This window comes from Rhipicephalus sanguineus, chromosome 1 (assembly GCF_013339695.2).
Source record: "Rhipicephalus sanguineus isolate Rsan-2018 chromosome 1, BIME_Rsan_1.4, whole genome shotgun sequence".
Lineage (NCBI taxonomy): Eukaryota > Metazoa > Arthropoda > Arachnida > Ixodida > Ixodidae > Rhipicephalus > Rhipicephalus sanguineus.
The window spans coordinates 110,699,734-110,717,601 of record NC_051176.1 but is presented as its reverse complement, the minus strand read 5'-3'; the positions used below and the strand labels follow the sequence as shown (position 1 = coordinate 110,717,601).

At 46.7% G+C, this 17,868-nt stretch overlaps 1 protein-coding gene across 1 annotated transcript in view; it reads left to right on the top strand.

Annotated features, from left to right (window-relative positions):
• The window catches only part of LOC119396008 (uncharacterized), an 89,390-nt gene extending 87,602 nt beyond the window's left edge, over positions 1 to 1,788 (top strand). Inside the window, exon 3 of the mRNA XM_037663042.2 lies at positions 1,061 to 1,788. Coding sequence (XP_037518970.1) covers positions 1,061 to 1,713 — 653 coding nt within the window. The 3' untranslated portion in view covers positions 1,714 to 1,788. The remainder of the gene's footprint in view (positions 1 to 1,060) is intronic.
• Positions 1,789 to 17,868: the final 16,080 nt, after the last annotated feature.

The following is a 17,868-nucleotide window of genomic DNA, read 5'->3' as shown; positions in this document are numbered from 1 at the left end:
AAAGCTAGCGAAACGGCCGCCAGCGCACCATGAGCGTGGCACGTAAGTCATGCTGTGCATGACATGCGTGTCATGATTGTCATGTTAACTCGTGTTTTTATGTTCGTCACACAGTCACGTCGCGCAATACCAATTTCGTGGTAGATCAAGCTAGCGAAACGGCCGCCAGCGCTCCATGAGCGTGGCACGGAAGTCATGCTGTACATGACATGCGTGTCATGATTTTCATGTTAACTCGTATTATTTATGTTCGTCACACAGTCACGTCGCATGATACCAATTTTGGTGTATATCAAACTAGCGAAACGGCCGCCAGCGCACCATGAGCGTAGCATGTAAATCATGCTGTACATGACATGCGTGTCATGATTTTCATGTTATGACTTGTCATTTATGTTCGTCATACAGTCATGTTACGCCATACCAATTTTGGTGCACATTCGATGAACCAAGCGACCAGGAGAGCACAAAGTCGTAGGCGGCTAGATAGATAGATAGATAGATAGATAGATAGATAGATAGATAGATAGATAGATAGATAGATAGATAGATAGATAGATAGATAGATAGATAGATAGATAGATAGATAGATAGATAGATAGATAGATAGATAGATAGATAGATAGATAGATAGATAGATAGATAGATAGATAGATAGATAGATACGCTCAAAGTCGCAGAAGTTCGCTAAGAAATGCTTCGCATTTAAAATAACGTCACTGCCCTTAGACTTATTCAGATGGCTTAGTGGCACCAGTTCCAGCTTGAGAAGCGGAGCTTGGCCAGCGATTATTGTTTCGCACGGTTATGTTGCAATAGAAGTATCTTGTATCTTAAGATACACGATACATTGTCGAATGTATCGGAAATACAGATACAGATACTCGTTTTTCGAGACGTATCGCGATACAGATACAAGATACCCATAGAGTATCTAAGATAGTATCTAAGATACATGTATCTTCGATACTGCCCAGCAGTGGGCACAGCGCTATAGACGAGAGTGTACACAGTTACATATAGCGCCAGATTTATCCTCTGTTTTCTCTTCCTCCGACAGCCATTCTGCAAATAGGATCCGTGCTGTCCTGCGCGCTGCTGATCGCATGTGTCGCCACCTTCTACAGCAAGTACGTGGTTCGCGGCCGCGGCACCGACGAGGAAACCACGGATGGGTCCGCCACCTACGAGACCACCACGACCGCCACCCCGCTACAGGACTGCGACGAAGAAGACACCGGCACGGGCTACCTGCTCAAGTTCGCCGCCTGGCTGCTCATCGCGGTGGCGCGCATCGTGGCCGGCAGCTCGCTGCTGGCCGCCTACTTCGGGCCGGCCGTACTGGCCCTGGCGCTAGCGCACGTGCCCGTAGTCCTGCTATGGTCGCTGGTGTGTCGCACGCGCTACAGCGCAACCAAGTTCTTCGGCGACCTAGCATTGGGACTCATCACGCTCGTGTTTGTGCTCGACTACCGAGCCCTAAACCGCGAAGGGTTGGCCAGCACCATGTCCGCTGTGGTCTTCCTGTGTGCCACGTTCCTAGAGAACACTGTGTGCTTGGCTCTGGCGTACACGGTGGTTGGCGGTGGGCCGCCCCACTACACCGTGCTTCTGGTGCTTGTCGGCGTGCACTACGCGGCCATGACTTGCGGCGTGTTCTTGCTGCTGTGTCACATCCGCATGCGCAACCGCAAGGTCGAGTACGTTTTCTGACTGGATGAACTCGACACAGTCGTGACAGGAGAGAAACGTGCCAGTGTGTGCAGACTCAGGGCAAGATGACACGAACTGGTGTTCCTATTATTTTCTTTTTTTAATTCCGGATGCGAATGTTCGTGCCGTTATTTATTTTCGTACGTTTTGTGGCCATCTCACACAACTGCTGGCCTTGACAGCGCATCACGATCTAATGTTGTCATTTTGTTCGTTGTTAGTTGTTTTACGGCCTGTATGTCACAATCTATATAGTTTTCTTTCGTCGCTTCTGCTGGAGCCGCTGTTCCAGTACGCGTAGCTTGAGTAAGTTGTCTGCGCGTTGTCAGCGACAAGCTTTCATCGGAGAATATTACAGGCTGTATAAATGGCGAATAGCCAAGGCTGTGGGGGGTCATCTCACCCTGCCCGTCGTTTCACTGAGTTTCTGCGCTCTCTTCTGCGCTAGATGATGCGATAAATTTCTCCCGCGTTCACACAATTTCTTGTGTCTTACCCATCAACATTGGGTCCAAGCAGGCGTGCGAGTTAGCATGGCGTACAGTATTTTCGACACCTCATGGGCCTAAGCATGGTGCCCTTTACCGACAAGCTAGAAAGAGTATCTGGCAGTCGCAAGAAACACACGACAATGCAATTTTATCGCTGTTTGTACAGTTATTCATGCTGAAAGTTTTGATATGTATATACATAACTTTGCTTCACGTGCGTTTCACACGATATGTTTCGTCTTTGTCTCTAACGGTGTACGATGTCTCTAACGAGCCTCGAACTTCAAGTTGTCTAATTGCTTTGGTCATTGAAAGTCTGTATACGTCGCCCACGGCGTCGGAGTACAGCAATGCAATTAAATTTGCGAATTTTACTTCTGAACGTCGCGTTCAATTGCATAATAGTGAGAAGCGTGTTGCTAAGAAGTCGATCTAGATGGACACCGTTGTACATAACGGATCATTTTTGTGATATAGAAGATATAAAATCCTGTGGCATGGTGGCACCTTAAATGGCTTCCTTGCGCTGAGAAAGCCGAAGAAAGCCAGGAAGTCTGACCGCAAATGCTACCCCGTTGGCTCCTTGTTGCCGCGAAGAGTTGGAAACACCCAGTGAATGTGTGTTGCTTGCAGAGATGGCAAAATTAGTGCTAAAAGGCAATTAAATTGCATTACTAATTACGTTTCTAGAATTTTTCAAATGTCATTCAATTACAACACATATTACAGCTGGCCGAAAGTAGTCCCATTACATTACTGTTTTTTTAAGTAATCAAATTACTTTGTTACTTCAACAAAATTTATTCAAGCAACGTTATTCAAGACTTCGAGTTCGGATGCTATGCGGTTTTCTGAGAGCCTGCCTTGTTCCCACGATTGATGTTTGGCACCCAGATTAACTAGTCTTTGTTAGTTTTCTTTCTTATTTTTGGTGAGTTTTTAATGCCATAAGAGAGAGATTATTTACTGGAAAAACAGATTTTTGCCGGAGTCTATAATACCGCTGGCAAGCTACTCTGTATAGGGATGGGGAATGGGATTAAAATATTCCAGAAGAGAGGGGAGAAAATAATAATAAAAATAATGAATATAAAGAATATTAAATCTGCAAGTGAACCTGATAGAAATATTTAAAACTAGGATGTCAGCTAAGTTAAGACTTTTCTATATGAATTAGTCAATCATTAAAGCTTTCTGACTAGGCCAATTCCCGATGGGTAATTGAATGGCGACTGTAAAACCCGTCGCTGTTTTGAAGGGCCGGGCATCGGACCTAATATGCTATGCAACGTTAACGTATCGTGTTAAATCATGTCCATTTGTCCCTCAAACCATTGTCTCTCGTCGTGGCACGCGGGGTATTCAAGTAATGTGTGCTCTACTGTCTCTATGCTGCCACAGTTATCACAGTAGGGACTAGTGGTACGCCCTATGCGGTACAAATAACTGTTCGTGTTTGCCACATTCAGTCGAAGACGATGATACAGTGTCTCTAGGTGTCGAGGAAGTGTTCAGGAAACTTTCGCTCGCACATCTGGGTCAGCACAATGCAGAAAGTTATCTTGGTGAGGTGGCAGACTCCACAGGCGGTCTATTTCTTGATAGGCATATTTTCTTGCGGTGTTGAAGGCGTCGGCTTTGGAAAAAAAATTCTTCTGAAATTCCGGTATTGGAGTCTATTTCGGGCAGCTTCGTCCGCTTTTTCGTTTCCCGAAATACCAGCATGGCCAGATATCCACTGGAACGTAATGCTATAACGAGAAACCTTAGCCTTGTGGTGAAAATAGGCGAAATCAGGTGCTACAGGTTGGTGATTACCTCGCTTATGCCTTTTCCACATACTTTGTAGGGCTGCTTTGGAATCTGTAAATATCGCCCATGTTTTTGGCAGCTGCTGTCGTAGTATAAACATAAGAGCCTCCTTAATGCCATATAACTCACCAGACGTAGAAGATGTCGCTCTCTCAAGACCAAACGAGAAGGATTTTCTTGTAGTGGGCACAAAAACTCCGCACGACGATCGACGTTGAGTTGTAGAGCCGTCTGTGCATGTGCGTTTCTGCTGCGTTTCTTTGTACAGGTACACCAACGCTATCTGATGGGTTGCTGCTTGGGTCGTTTTCCTTTTGCACTGATTACAGACATACATGGCACAATTTCCTGTGGTGACAGTGTCCAGGATGATATGTTCCTTAGCATAATATGTGACGTCTGAGCAGGGATCGAAATATGTAGCCTTGGTTTTAGAAATATTCTTTAAAATGTGGGTCTTGGTGTGAATCACGTGAGAGGTGAGCACGAAGTGTCTCCTGCGAAGAAGTCACTTCAAGTGGCTGGCATCCGGCTTCTGCTACAGTTCCTGCTCGAGACAACCCCTAAAGCCAAGACATATTCGAAGACAGTTGTTGCGTGCCGCCTCAAGTTTTCTCTTGCTTGTGTGATACATATCATGCACGATAGGCAGGTAATACCGCAATGTCCCGTCGACGTAGGCCTTATGGAGGAGCACCATTGATCGGAAGTTGCTGCCCGACTGTGATCCGGCCAAAAATCAGAATACAAGCGATGCCGAGGAAATCTGCTCACTTAGTTTCTTCACTTGAGGAGACCATGTGAGATTCCTGTCAATCGTCACTCAAAGGAAACTTTGTGTCGGACGTATGGAAGGGTGCGACCACCCAACACTATTGGATATTTTTCCATTTTCCTCCGCGAGAAAGCCATAGCAACGCTTTTGTCGGGGGACGCTTTGAAACCTCTTGAATTTAGGGAGGCCGATATATTTGCCAGAGCTCTCTGGACACATCGTTGGGTGTTCCTACATGCAGGACCGTGCCGCGCTCCAAATGCCGATATCGACCACATACAATGTGATGCTGGCGCCACGGGGCAGGTTTCTTTTCAGATAGATAAGTACTAGATTAAATAATACCGGGCTTAGCACAGCTCCTTGCGGTACTCCCTTTTCGACGACATAAAGAGCTGCAGGGCCCTCCGGTGCACTCCTGAAAAGTTGGCGCCCATGAAGAAAGTCTGCAATCCATGCGTAAAGCCGTCGTCCAATACCAAAGGTTTTCAAAGCGTCAAGTATTGCTTTATGATAGACGGAGTCATACGCTGCCTTAATGTCCAAATATAACGCAGTAAGCGTGTTTCCACAAGCCAATTTTTCAATTGATGAGATCAAGGCAATGAGACTATCCATCGTCGACCTGTTTTGACTGAAGTCATTCATTTCCTCCGGGTAAATTTTCTTAGTTTCAAGAAACCAACTGAGTCGTTTGTGAATCATTATTTCGAATAGCTTCCCCGCGCAACTAAGTAGGGATATGGGTCTGAAGGAGGCGCACTTTGTTGGCTGCTTTCCTGGCTTCACTATAGGGTTAACTTTCGCATGTTTCCATTCCGTTGGAACTTGCCCATTTATCCATGAGGCGTTGTAATACCCTAGAAGACGTAGCTGAGGTGTGTGGCGTAAATTTGCGAGGGCTGCATAACTCACGCCATCATGGCCAGGAGCTGATCGATTGTTCGTGTCACCGATTGCTGCCATGAGCTCTTCAATAGTAAAAGGCACCTCTAAGTCAGGAAAGGTCGCTCGAGGTGCACGAGTCTGGTGATTTGCAGTGTTAAGAGGAGGTTTTGCCCCGCTAGAAAGAAGCCTACAGTATACTGTTCTGCCACCTCTTTCAGCGATTCGCGCTCAAAGAGTAACGCTGTTGCGGCTCTTTGCGAATGCCTCTGATGACTCGCCAGATTTTGTTCAGCGGTTTTGGTATATCCAGCGTTCCACAAAAATCTTTCTAGTTTTTTTGGTTCAGTTTGGTTAGGTAACGCCGCATGTGTCTGTGCCCGTCGGCAAGCTCTGAAGTGTTCGATATTTTTTTGTACGTAGAGCCTTCCTTTCAGCACGCCTTCGAATGACACATAATCTTCCGAATTCTTCGTCATTAGTAGGTGCATTACAATGTTTACTGACATAGCGGGTGCTTTTTTTAGGCATTTAGCTATTGTCGGTATTAATTCAGCATTCGTAATCAAGGCTGTGATCATTTTGTCTACTGCTGCTGTGTAAGCTTCCCAGTCTGCCGACTTCAGTGCCACTTTCCTTGGCGACTGCCTGAAGATGACGGGCAGAGATTAGGATGGGGTAGTGATCGCTATACCTCGAGTCTCGAAATCCGTGCACCAGTCAAACATAGGGACCACTTGACTTGATACGACTGTGACATCAGTGCAGCCAACAGTCTTCGCATTTTTTAGGTAAGTTATACTGCCATCATTTAAGGGCTCTCTGTTGTATCTTGCAAGAAGTTTGGCCAGCTTATCACCACGAGCACATTATATGAAGTGTCCCACATCTCGTTATGTGCGTTAAAATGGCCACAAATAATATGTCAAGACTGAGTACTTGTCAACAAGCTTTCGAGTCTTCATACGTCGAACAGTGATCCTGGTTCCAAGTGGACGCCGATCGGGGTAAACACTGTAGATGCAATCACTGTGGTTGCGCAAACGTATTCATTCTTGTCATGTGGTGCTACGTCAATCACTGATGCAGGTACATCGTTTTGAAATCCAACGAGGAGTCTGATGACTCCACTTTGTCGCCTGGACTGATAAAAAGATAACCCTTTAACCTAAACTGCTCGTCGACGCGAGACTCGGAAATGACCATAAAAGGGAAAAGGTGCACTCGATACTTAAAGTCTGGTAACTTAGAGCGCAAACCGGGAGTATTCAACTGTAAAATAGTACATATGTGCGGAAGTGCTTGGTGGACACCGCTGGCGATTCTATTGGTAACGAATCCATGGTTGTTACTCAGAAAAAACACGGCGTTACGCCGTGAAAGAAGTCGTCACCAGTGGTTCAAAAGCCAGGACTGCCTGTACTTCAGGGATGCTTTTCAACGATGGATTAGCGCAGAGGAGAGCCTTCATTGCCGTGAACCATGTAAAGCAAAACCATGTAAAGCGTAGCCATGTATAGCTAGGGGGAGGGAAAGAGAACTGAGGGTGAGAAGGAATGGTGTGAGGGTGAGGAGGATAGGAAGGGGGAAGGGAGAGGGTAAAGCATAGCGTAGCCAAGTATGGCTCTTCGTAAGGAAATGCCAGCAGCACTAAAGAAAAGAGAAGAAACTGAGCCAGGAAAAAGAGACAGGAACAGGTAGGATGCTGGACTAACAACTGACTTTATTTCGATGAAGACGCGAACAACCAACCGAAATGAGCATGCGCAGCAACAACCGTGAATCAAAAACAGGCAACCTATCACCTATCACTGTCGAGAAATCGGACCTCCTTGTCATTCAAAAACACAGATGGCGCACTCACACACTTATCAGGACCAAGTTTGTGAATCTGAAACGCTTCAATAATTTCACGTTCTTTCTGTGTTTTAGCTCTCCCAGTCACCGAAACGTTGCTGAATAGAGGGGCGCAACCGCACACTGTCTCTCTGTTCCTGTCTCTTCACTGTTCTTCACTGTTCTGTCTCTTCACTGTTCCTGTCTCTTTTTCCTGGCTCAGTTTCTTCTCTTTTCTTTAGTGCTGCTGGCATTTCCTTACGAAGAACTATGTACCAACTTGCCCAACAAGCTACCCTAATGAACCAAGTATGGCGTTACGCTTTCCCGCCATGGTGGCCTAGCAGGCTGCACGGTTGGAACGCCAGGGCGCGCTTGCCCGTGAACGCAGGTCCTTGAGCGACGCTCACAGGCTGCGTTCGTCCTGTCTACTTGTACTCTCGCGTCTCGTCCCAAGCGCAGTTTGAGTTCACATAATAATGTCTTACCAACTAGCCCCTCAACACACGCTCCTTGAGCTCGTCGCTGAAGGACAGGCGAAACACTGCTCCGCACTTCCTACAGCTTTCACGTTGAGTGCAACTGCATAAAAAAATTTCTTGTAGCAATGAATCGATGACAGTATAAAAAGCAGTGACGAAGTGCTTTTCCCTCTTTCAAAAAAAAAAAAAATCCGGCAGATCCAACACGTTGTAGGAATCGACTTCATGCGAAGCAGTCGGCGTGTGGCTGCCTATGCTGAATTTTTAGCGTTGAGTCAAGCATCACGCGGTGGATCGACGTCTTTGGGTAAACTGAGTAGTTATGCGCATGGGGACTTGCCAGGCTCGTCGACTACAGCGACGTGTAAAGGGTAGCTCATGGTCCGACGTAACGTCGGCACTCACGTTAAAGCGATGTCAGTTTTGTCGCAACGAAGTACATGCTGCGGTTTGATGCGATGCATATCACAAGTAGCGGTCGTCGGCGGATGCAAGCAACGGTTGACTATAGCTTGTGGTGCAAATGTTTATTTCATTATTATAAAAGCGGATAACCACCAGTGCAACCACAATCAGCGTTGGCCCGACATCACGCTTGCAAAGGGTTTTTTCCCGAAGGAGTTTGAAGTACTGACATGATGATGATGATAACGATGCAAACTTTATTAGGGTCCAGAGAAGACGCCGGAGAGACGGAGAGACCCCGCGCCACCCGTCTAGTCCCATGGCTTTGCGGTAGAATAGCTGACTGCCATGCAGATAGGCTGGCTTCGATTCCGGCTTGAGCCGCGATTTTTGTTCTTTGCTTCCATCGGAACATAGAGTTTCATACAATATCCTAGAGAGGAAACTGGCGCTACGATCGTTCAACCACCATGAGAATGATGGGAAGTACCGGCTTCGGAATGGACAGCGTTAGCTAGCGAACTGTCTACGGATCTTTTTCTGCAGTTTCAGTTTCGTTCTTCGCGAGGCGTGGGTAGTGGGGTGCGTTGCGAAGCACTCAATAATAATAATATCTGGGGTTTAACGTCCCAAAACCACGATATGATTATGAGAGACGCCGTAGTGGAGGGCTCCGGAAATTTCGACCACCTGGGGTTCTTTAACGTGCACCTAAATCTAAGTACACGGGCCTCAAACATTTTCGCCTCCATCGAAAATGCAGCCGCCGCGGCCGGGATTCGATCCCGCGACCTTCGGGTCAGCAGTCGAGCGCCATAACCACTAGACCACAGTGGCGGGGCGCAAATCACTCAAGCAGTGCCTTTGTTGTTAAAAGAGGCTGAAGACCGCTAGATTTCTTGCTTTGCTGCGACGTTGCAGCTTTACAGGTTGTATTTGACAGTGTAAGCAAAACGTCGTGCACTCACCGCTGCACATAGAGATAGCGTCCCATGCCAGAGCAGGAAATTGCATAGAGTTCACGCGTTTCTGATAAGCGCGTCTTGTCGAAACTCGTTCAAATCAGCTGCCAAACAACGGCGAAGCTAAGTAGACGCACCGTCACGCTCCTCTGACTTGACTTCACAACAAAACGAGAGATGCGTTGGGGGCAGGCCACTTGGACAGACGCACCTGGCATCGCAGCAGATAATACGTTGTGTTTCTCACTCAATACAGAACTGTTATTTTCATAAATAGATAACGCGTACTTTCGAGGGAATAACAAGCGTGCTTGTTATAAGTGTTGTAAAAAATAATTCATTATATCGTAGAGCAGTGCCCTGGTGCTTGAATCTGTCCAGGTTCCACTTCCATCTCACGGTCACGCAAATTTTTAGCAATAAGTTTTACGTACAAAAGAATCAAGCAAGTTTTAATTGGAAATAACTTCATATCTCTTTATTTTACACTCGGCAAACAAGCGTCGCGAATCGCAAGAACGAAAGCCATCTGAAGCAGATCCGAAGCCTGTACTTCCCATCATTCCCATGGTGGCTCAAGCAACGCTGAAGGAGCCTGCATAGACCCTAGCGCCAGATTCCCCTATGTTATCGTAAGAAGCTCTATGCATCGGGGTTTTCCTTTCATAAATAACGCCGTCATTGTCGGCACCACGGGCTCCTTAACGCAATCGCTTTAAGATTTTCAAAGTCTGTTCTCGCTGTCCCTGGGTTGGTATAGACTGTGAATCACATGTGGCGCATACCTATATACCACGGGCTGTGTAATGCGGGTGTGTGCCACACGTTACTGGTGGAAAGCGCTTCATGACGTACGCGACAGGCAAGTCGTGTCATTGATGTCATGACCTGTTAATCGTGTTCGTCATACACGCATCTCCTCCTATGACAATTTTGGTATATTGGGCGCGAGGACATACCGTGGCGCCGCCATGCGGAGCCATCCCTGTGACGTGCACGGTTGGATTGCTCCGCCGGCCCTCTCGCGCTCAGCCCGCAGCCGCTTTCGCGTCTGCTTTTTTATTATTATGGTTGTACTTCACTTCAACGAAATCAGTAAAATACTGCTGCAGCTTCATCACTGACTGTACGAAATGCTAAATAACTGCTCATAAAAAAATGTTACGTCTTCATAATGCCTTAGACAGCGTCCTGACTGCCGGCGTCGTCTGCTATGGCCACCGATATGGAAACCGCGGGGGCCGCGCACGCTGCTTTTGTAAAAAGTAACGAATCATTTTGCGTCGAATGGGCTTTAGCGCGTGCGTGCGGCAAAGAAACATATTTTTTGTTGCAAGAAATGCGGGCAACTGTGCAACGTCATTCATTGTAAGTTTTCATATAATAACGAGCCGCGGTTGACACGACAAGCATGGGTAAATTTACGTTCTTGTTTAGTACACATAGCCCTATGACGCACGATGACAGCGGCTTCTCCGCTTTGTGGGCAGCAATCCAGTATGCTTAGAGATTCATGCAGCCGCAACCTGTCTCATATGATTGGAGACACATTCACGAGAGCCATATGTACACGCGCGGCTCATTCAGTGTTTTAGCTAGATAACGTGCCACATGAATTTGTCTGTGGCACGATTTTAATATGTATCTGTTGCTTCTCATTACGCGTATTTTCGAAGGTTGTCACACGTACGGTGCATCTTCGATCGCTACCGAGCCACATCGGGATGAAAATTTTCGACGATTGACTCCGTTATCCAGCTTGCACAAAGGGGCCAATCGCGATCGAAAAATACGGTCCCGATCGGGTTCGATTGCTATAGCAAATGCACCGTGTGTCGGCCAGCCGTATTACTTTCGCACTTAAATGGCCATGCTGCAAGGTGTAGCTTACCGTGGTCTAAATGGGAATTTTATGTTGCAGTGAAAATACCAGCGTCCAGCATTTATAAAGCTTCATTGAAAAGCAGTATGACACTTCGCGGCTACTGTTAGAAGGTGAATCAGTGTTTGAAGCTGGCCATGTTTTCGCCTGTAGCGTAAAACAACATAGAGAAGAACAAGTGACACTGACTATGGGCTCATTTTACAGAAATAATATATAAGCAAAGAAACCAATGGGCTGAAGTCGAGAGTCTGAAGGAAACCCGTGTGGTCGGGAAAAGACACGAGGACAATTAAAATGGATGCGGGGGGGGGGGGGGCGCAAACTGTGGTGGAAGTTACATCGGAGACAGGTAACTTTCGGCAATAACTCAGACAGCACATGTACGACGTAAGAAATGTTTCATCTAACCCGCTGGCCGAACACGTAGAAGCAACTGGCCACGAAATACACCGGGAGAAGGCAAAGGTAACGGAAAGAGAAGAACTGGACTTCTCGGCTTTATCTTGAATCTCTGGCAATCCAGACAACGGCGCACACGCTTAATCGTCATGACGGCAACTTTCCACACAGGTCAGCAAGTTGCCTACGTCATATTTTAAACATAACCGAACTGTTTGCGCATTCATTTTTAACTGTGAACAAGGCTCCCGTGCGGGAGCCGGAACGTCTTGCTCTTATAAATATTCGTGGTCGGTGTCCATTTTAAGACCATAAACTTGAAATAACGAAAAAGAAAGACAGGTGACGGAGGCATCATGCTCGTGAAAAACAGGGTAGTGGTAAAAGTGAAAGCTCACGCCTGGCCACTCGCGTACGTAGTGCACTGTGGCACGGAGCAGAAAAGTACCAGGCCGCCGATATATTTACTGCACTTTAGCGGATTGTGTAGTCTCTGTGGGTCCACACACAAGAAGTGAAAGCAAAAAAACGCTGTTCAAGAGCGAAAACGCCGCGAAATTGCGGATAAAAACAACTAATTCAACCGTCCGCTTCCCTTCGCCAGAGCGAGGCGAGGTCACGTGATCCAACCCTGCACGTCACAGCGATTGCAGCGCCCGCGTCTCCAGTGGTGGGCCTCGCGCCCAATACTAAGCTAAGGAGGGGACCACGAGAGCGATCGGACGAAGGCGGCTAGATAGATAGATATACTCGGTGACAACTTTTCTTGGCAGCACCGTGGAAGCTACAGAACCGAAACCCTTGCTGGTTCACATGGTGTGGACATGTCCGAGTCAGAACGATGGTTCCCACACCCTAGAATCCTGGGAGGCCCTGATCTGCAGCCCAGACCCCAACGTCCAGCGGGATATCATCAGTCAAGCCCTTGCTGCTGCCGTCCTGCTCAAGGGATTCCGGCCGACGGCTAGGGGCGACGGGCAATGCCTGATGTGATTCACAGATTTTTTTAAAATAAAGTTTTCTCTCTCTCTCTCTCTCTTTCTCTCTCTCTCTCTCAGCGTTACCTAGGTCGAATATATAAAGTTTTCTTCGTTATAAAAATAAAACAAGCATGGGGAGCCGTTGGTGCAAAAGAAGTTATTGTGTACATTAAATTTTGTTTCTTTTTTCATTTCTTGGACAGCACCACGTTTCCCGCACGCCTGTTCTCGCAGTAAACATGGCGTCCCCGATGCCGGCTTGACCATACCATGGGCGGCCGCAAACTCGCCGTTTCGTTCTCCGAGAAAGATATACTAGAAATGTGACGGAAAGTGCTTGTCAAAAGAAACGCAGCACGTTAACTGCAACGTCTACGCTGGAGTAAGGTGCCATCAGCCTGAATTGTCGGCGAATGGTGCGAGCATGCAAAACCGAAACTGGAACTGAAACCGGCTGCAAGCTTCCGGGCTAGTAACATAAATGTGCGGATGCCCCGCTTCGGTAGCTTTCGCTCCACTGCCAATATAAGTTGTCGCCGAGTGTAGATAAATAGATAGATAGAAACGCTCGAAGTGCATTTGGTTGGCTAAGAAATGTTTCGCATTTTTAAAAATTGGGGCAGCTACGCACTAGTGGCGCGAAGACTGAGGAAACAGCGAGGCTGGTAGCCTTACCCTCCTCCTTTCCCTCCTCCTCACCATCACATCCCTTTCCCACCCCTTGCTATATTATACATGGCTATGCTATGCTTCACCCTCTTCCCTCCTCCTTTCTCTCCTCCATCCTCACTTCCCTTTCCCATCCCCTTGCTATAACATGCTGTACATGGCTATGCAATATATGCCTTACACTCCCCTTCCTCCTCACCCTCCCATCGCTCCTCCTCTCCCTCAGTTCCCTTTCCCTTCCCTTGCTATACCATGTCGTACATGGCTATGCATGCAATGCTCTACCCTCTCCCCTTCTCCTTTCCCTCCTCCTCACCATCACATCCCTTTCCCACCCCCTTGCTATACCGCACTATGGATGGCTATGCAATGCTTTACCCTCTCCCCTCCTCGTTTCCCTCCTCACCTTCACTTCCCTTTCCCACCCACGTGTTATACTATATGATATAATACTATGCTATGCTTCCTCAGCTGTGCCATGTGGTTGCTTGGCAACGCGCAGTGACGTCGTAGCTAGGTGCCGTTTCTGGTCTACGCGATACGGCCCAACCTCCGGCTTAAGAAGCTCCGCTGTTAAAAAAACTGCAAGTCAAGAGTACAACACCTGACCTGCGTGAATAAATGTTCAGGGGAATAAATGCGGCACCGTAATGTGCGATATTCTTTATACCCCATACCCACCGCGGTGGCTTAGTGGTTGCGACCCTGCACGTGCTTGATTCTCGGTCGCATTTCGGTAGCAGCAAAATGCAAGTATAAGCGTTTACTTAAACTTGAGTGTAATCCTAGATGGTCACACTTAATTTGGGGTAGACCTACTACGGCAGCATGCCTCATACTCGGATCGAGGCACCGTAAGAATTTTTTTTTTCAATGACACATGTTTCAACACGCGCACACTCGCTGCGCCTATCCTTCATGCTTCCCTTTTTTGCTAGCTTTTAGGTGCGCTTGCACTAATGCCTGTTGCACGCCTTGAGATTTGTTTCTGTTAAGCGGGACCCAGACCGAAATATGTATAGTCAGCGTCAAAAGTTAAAGGGACACTAAAGAGAAACAATGAATTGGTTTAGATTGATAAAGTGTGCTCGGAGAACTCTTGTGTAGTTTATTTCACCACTATAGGTTTGTTATTAGCGGAGAAAACCAGGTTCAAAGTCTCATTTTTAAATTTCGCGCCGAACTTTGTAATTCGTGACGTAAAAGATTTCAAAGAGCATTTAACGTATTTTGGCGCCACTGGCTCGACGAAATTTCCACAAACTCGTTTTGTGAAGTCTCTGGCCTCCTCAGAGGACAATGTACTTCGATTTAACCGATTGTGAACTACGTAGGCCCAAGCAGGCGCCGTCGAAAATACGTGACGTCACGGCAAATGGTGCGGGAATTCCAAGGTGGCGTCGCCACCTGTATTTTCTTTTTGCGCGTTTTCTCGCCAATTAAGCGTCTTCTCGCAGCAAGCGTGGTGTTTTTGGTATCGTGGAAGACTACTTTACTAATGCGAGAAAAATCGTTTTGCTCTTAAGGGCCACGACTCACAAGAAAATTTCACTATCTCCCACTGAAGGAAACCATGTGGGGATGCGAAGGAGCGCATGGGTCGACCTAAAGTTCGGTTCATCACGGGCACCTTGCTCCATTTTAACGCGTCCTTGCAAGCGGAGCACACCATCACATGATTGCTAAGAGAGTGTAAGGGGGAGAGGCCACAGCGTCTTGCCCAGCCCCTTACACAGGCCCGAACGCGCTAGCGCGTGCCAGTACACGTGGTTTTGTCTGCCTTACGCCAAGCTAGGACAGCATAGGCGGCCCGGGCCCCTAAAGTGCTCTGCACGTATCATCATCAAGGCGGTCGAAGAACAAGACGAAGATTTCTCCTTGGCGCGAGCGAGCGCTCTGCACGTATCATCATCAAGGCGGTCGAAGAATAAGACGAAGAAGACTTCTCCTTGGCGCGAGCGCGCGCTCAGTATGTTACAGATGGATGGTAGGTTTTAGAAAGCGGACGGTCGCCAATGGAACTACGAACAAAGCTCAGCGCAAAAGCTGCATGCTTCGCATCTAAAAGCTTAATATTTCCGATGCTTTGGCAAGCAACCTTGACTTTAGATTTCTGACCGGTTCTAAAACACGCTAACGACATGTACTGTGCACACAGACAGAATACAGTCGCAAATTGCTGGAATAGCCAAAGTTTTCTCAGACATAGTGTTCTCTAAACTTTTGTCGCCGACTGTTTATCTGCGAACCGGCTGGCAACTGATGGCTTAAGGATGCCAGGCATCGTTGCGTCTTGCACGGACTGTCCTTATAAATATACTCTACTAAATCTTCACGTGGTAATTGTCAGCGAGCACGGCCAGTTGTCCAGTTGTCGCAGCACGGCTGTCACGCTATCGTTAAAATGATGAATAATGAATAGATTTACACTCCCCAGCTTCGTCGTCCTGGCTTCCAAAGAAACATACAAAAAGCCCTCGAAAATACTCATAATGATCATCTGGGCAGAAAAATCAAGATGTTTAAAACAATGCTTAGTTCAGATGTTATTTAGACGTACGCATCTTGAAAAGCATCTGTAGCTGCGCTAACGCTCCGCTATCAATAGCCTAGAAAATAGTGATGCAGAACTATCGATGGCACTATCGATACTATCGATAGCTGAGTCACTATCGAACTATCGATGGTAAAAGATACTATCGATAGTGCTATCGATAGTAAGTACTATCGATAATTTAAAATCAACAGCGCGAACTCATTGCAGAATAAATCTGGTTCCCCGCGCGCGTGGTACATAGTGCAGCCGGAGGAGCAGACTGAAGGGCAAGAAAGTTGACATGCTTGCGTTCTTCACCAGAGTGCTTCGCTGAAACATGGTCATAAAGTCAAACTATTAAGCTGTAGCGGAAAGGAAGCCGTTACATGGGGTGGAACTGCGCGGCTTCAGTTTTATATTGTATTTGATGATTGCAAAATAAAAAAAATATCAAGAACTAAGTTTGCTAATTGTAAGATGTAACTGGTTGCTTTTAAATATTAATTTATTGATGGACATATGCCGCCATTTTCACTGCGCAAATAATTTCTCTCGATAAAAATTTCCTCATAAATTAAGCGAAGCTGATAGTAGGCTATTGCAAATATTTTGGCAATTTGGCCAGCCAGCAACAGCATCGTTATTCGCACCACTATGGATAGTTTGTCACGTGGTTGTGACGGTGAAGAATGCTACAGCAAGACTGGGAAATACGAAGCTCTTTTTTTTGGTCGAACTTGTGCCCGGAAAATCAAAACTCAGAATACAAGCGATACACGCTGCGCACTGATTACGGCGAGAACAGTCGCCGGCCGTCGAGTAATCTCACAATCGGTGGAAGGCTTCGTCTTTTATACATCAGTCATCAAACCTTCCAGTGTTATCGCTATTGCTCGCGCAAGTTCTCGAATAAACTTGAATATTCGCGTCCGGCGCGTAACCTTAAAATGTCAAACAATCGCGAAACTTCTCAAACATTGCGGTGCGGTCTGCGTCAAACGCAGCTAACAGTCTGTGGGTGAAACCCGAATACATCAAAACAAAGCAATAAACACGCGTGGCAGTAATATCGTTACTAATATTACCAATGGTACTACCGATTCGACTATGGATAGTTTATCGATAGTAGTACTATCGATAGTTTGTTTACACTATCGATAGTTTCAAAGAAACTATCGATAGTCAATTTACCGATAGTTCTGCATCACTACTAGAAAACCCATTGTATAAGAATTAACTTCTTGCAAAAAGTGTTTAATCATTAGTTTAGGCATTTTTTGCGCATAACAGCCCACTTGTGAGTTTGCCAACTATTGAAAATCATCCAAGGCTAATGTTATGCAATTTTTTTTCTTTTTTTGTCTTGGACAATCACTGACACAGCTCCAGGTTTTTGCGACATGCTGTATGAGGCTTGCACTGCGGTGACTGAACAATGACCCACGAAATTCCGGCATAGTACGGCCACAGAATAATTTCAGAAGCTTCTTTATCCAGCAATATTGTGACCCTTACAGCGTTCCCCACACTTAATCAAGCCACTACCGAACGGCGACAAAGGTGAAGAGGACTGTAAGCAGGGAGGGAGAAGAAGAGAAGGAAGAAGAGAAGATAGCGACTATGTAGCCTCAATAAACTATCGAGGGCGCACTGCTTTCGTAGACTTTTACAACCCTATTTGCTCATACAGTCACTGAATACTGCTTATCGTCCTGAAATAAAAGTGCATACGGTAGCACAATGTGCCAACGATAGCGTAAGCTGCGTCCATACTTACCATTGGGCCCGCCAAGCAAGCTCACATGATAACGTGAAGACATTATTCGTAGCCTTGACATCAAGGCGACAAGACTTTCGAGCCCTCACGAGCCGCTGACAAACATCTCGCATCTAGCCGCCTCCTGTGACGAGTGTCAGCTGCAAGGGCGACCACGCGCTTTGCAGCGAAGTGGCAACAAAAAGGAATGCAGGGTGCGTTCTGAGGGCCAACTTCAAAAAGTATTATTTTCTTTCTTAAAACAAAAAAATGATTTGACTA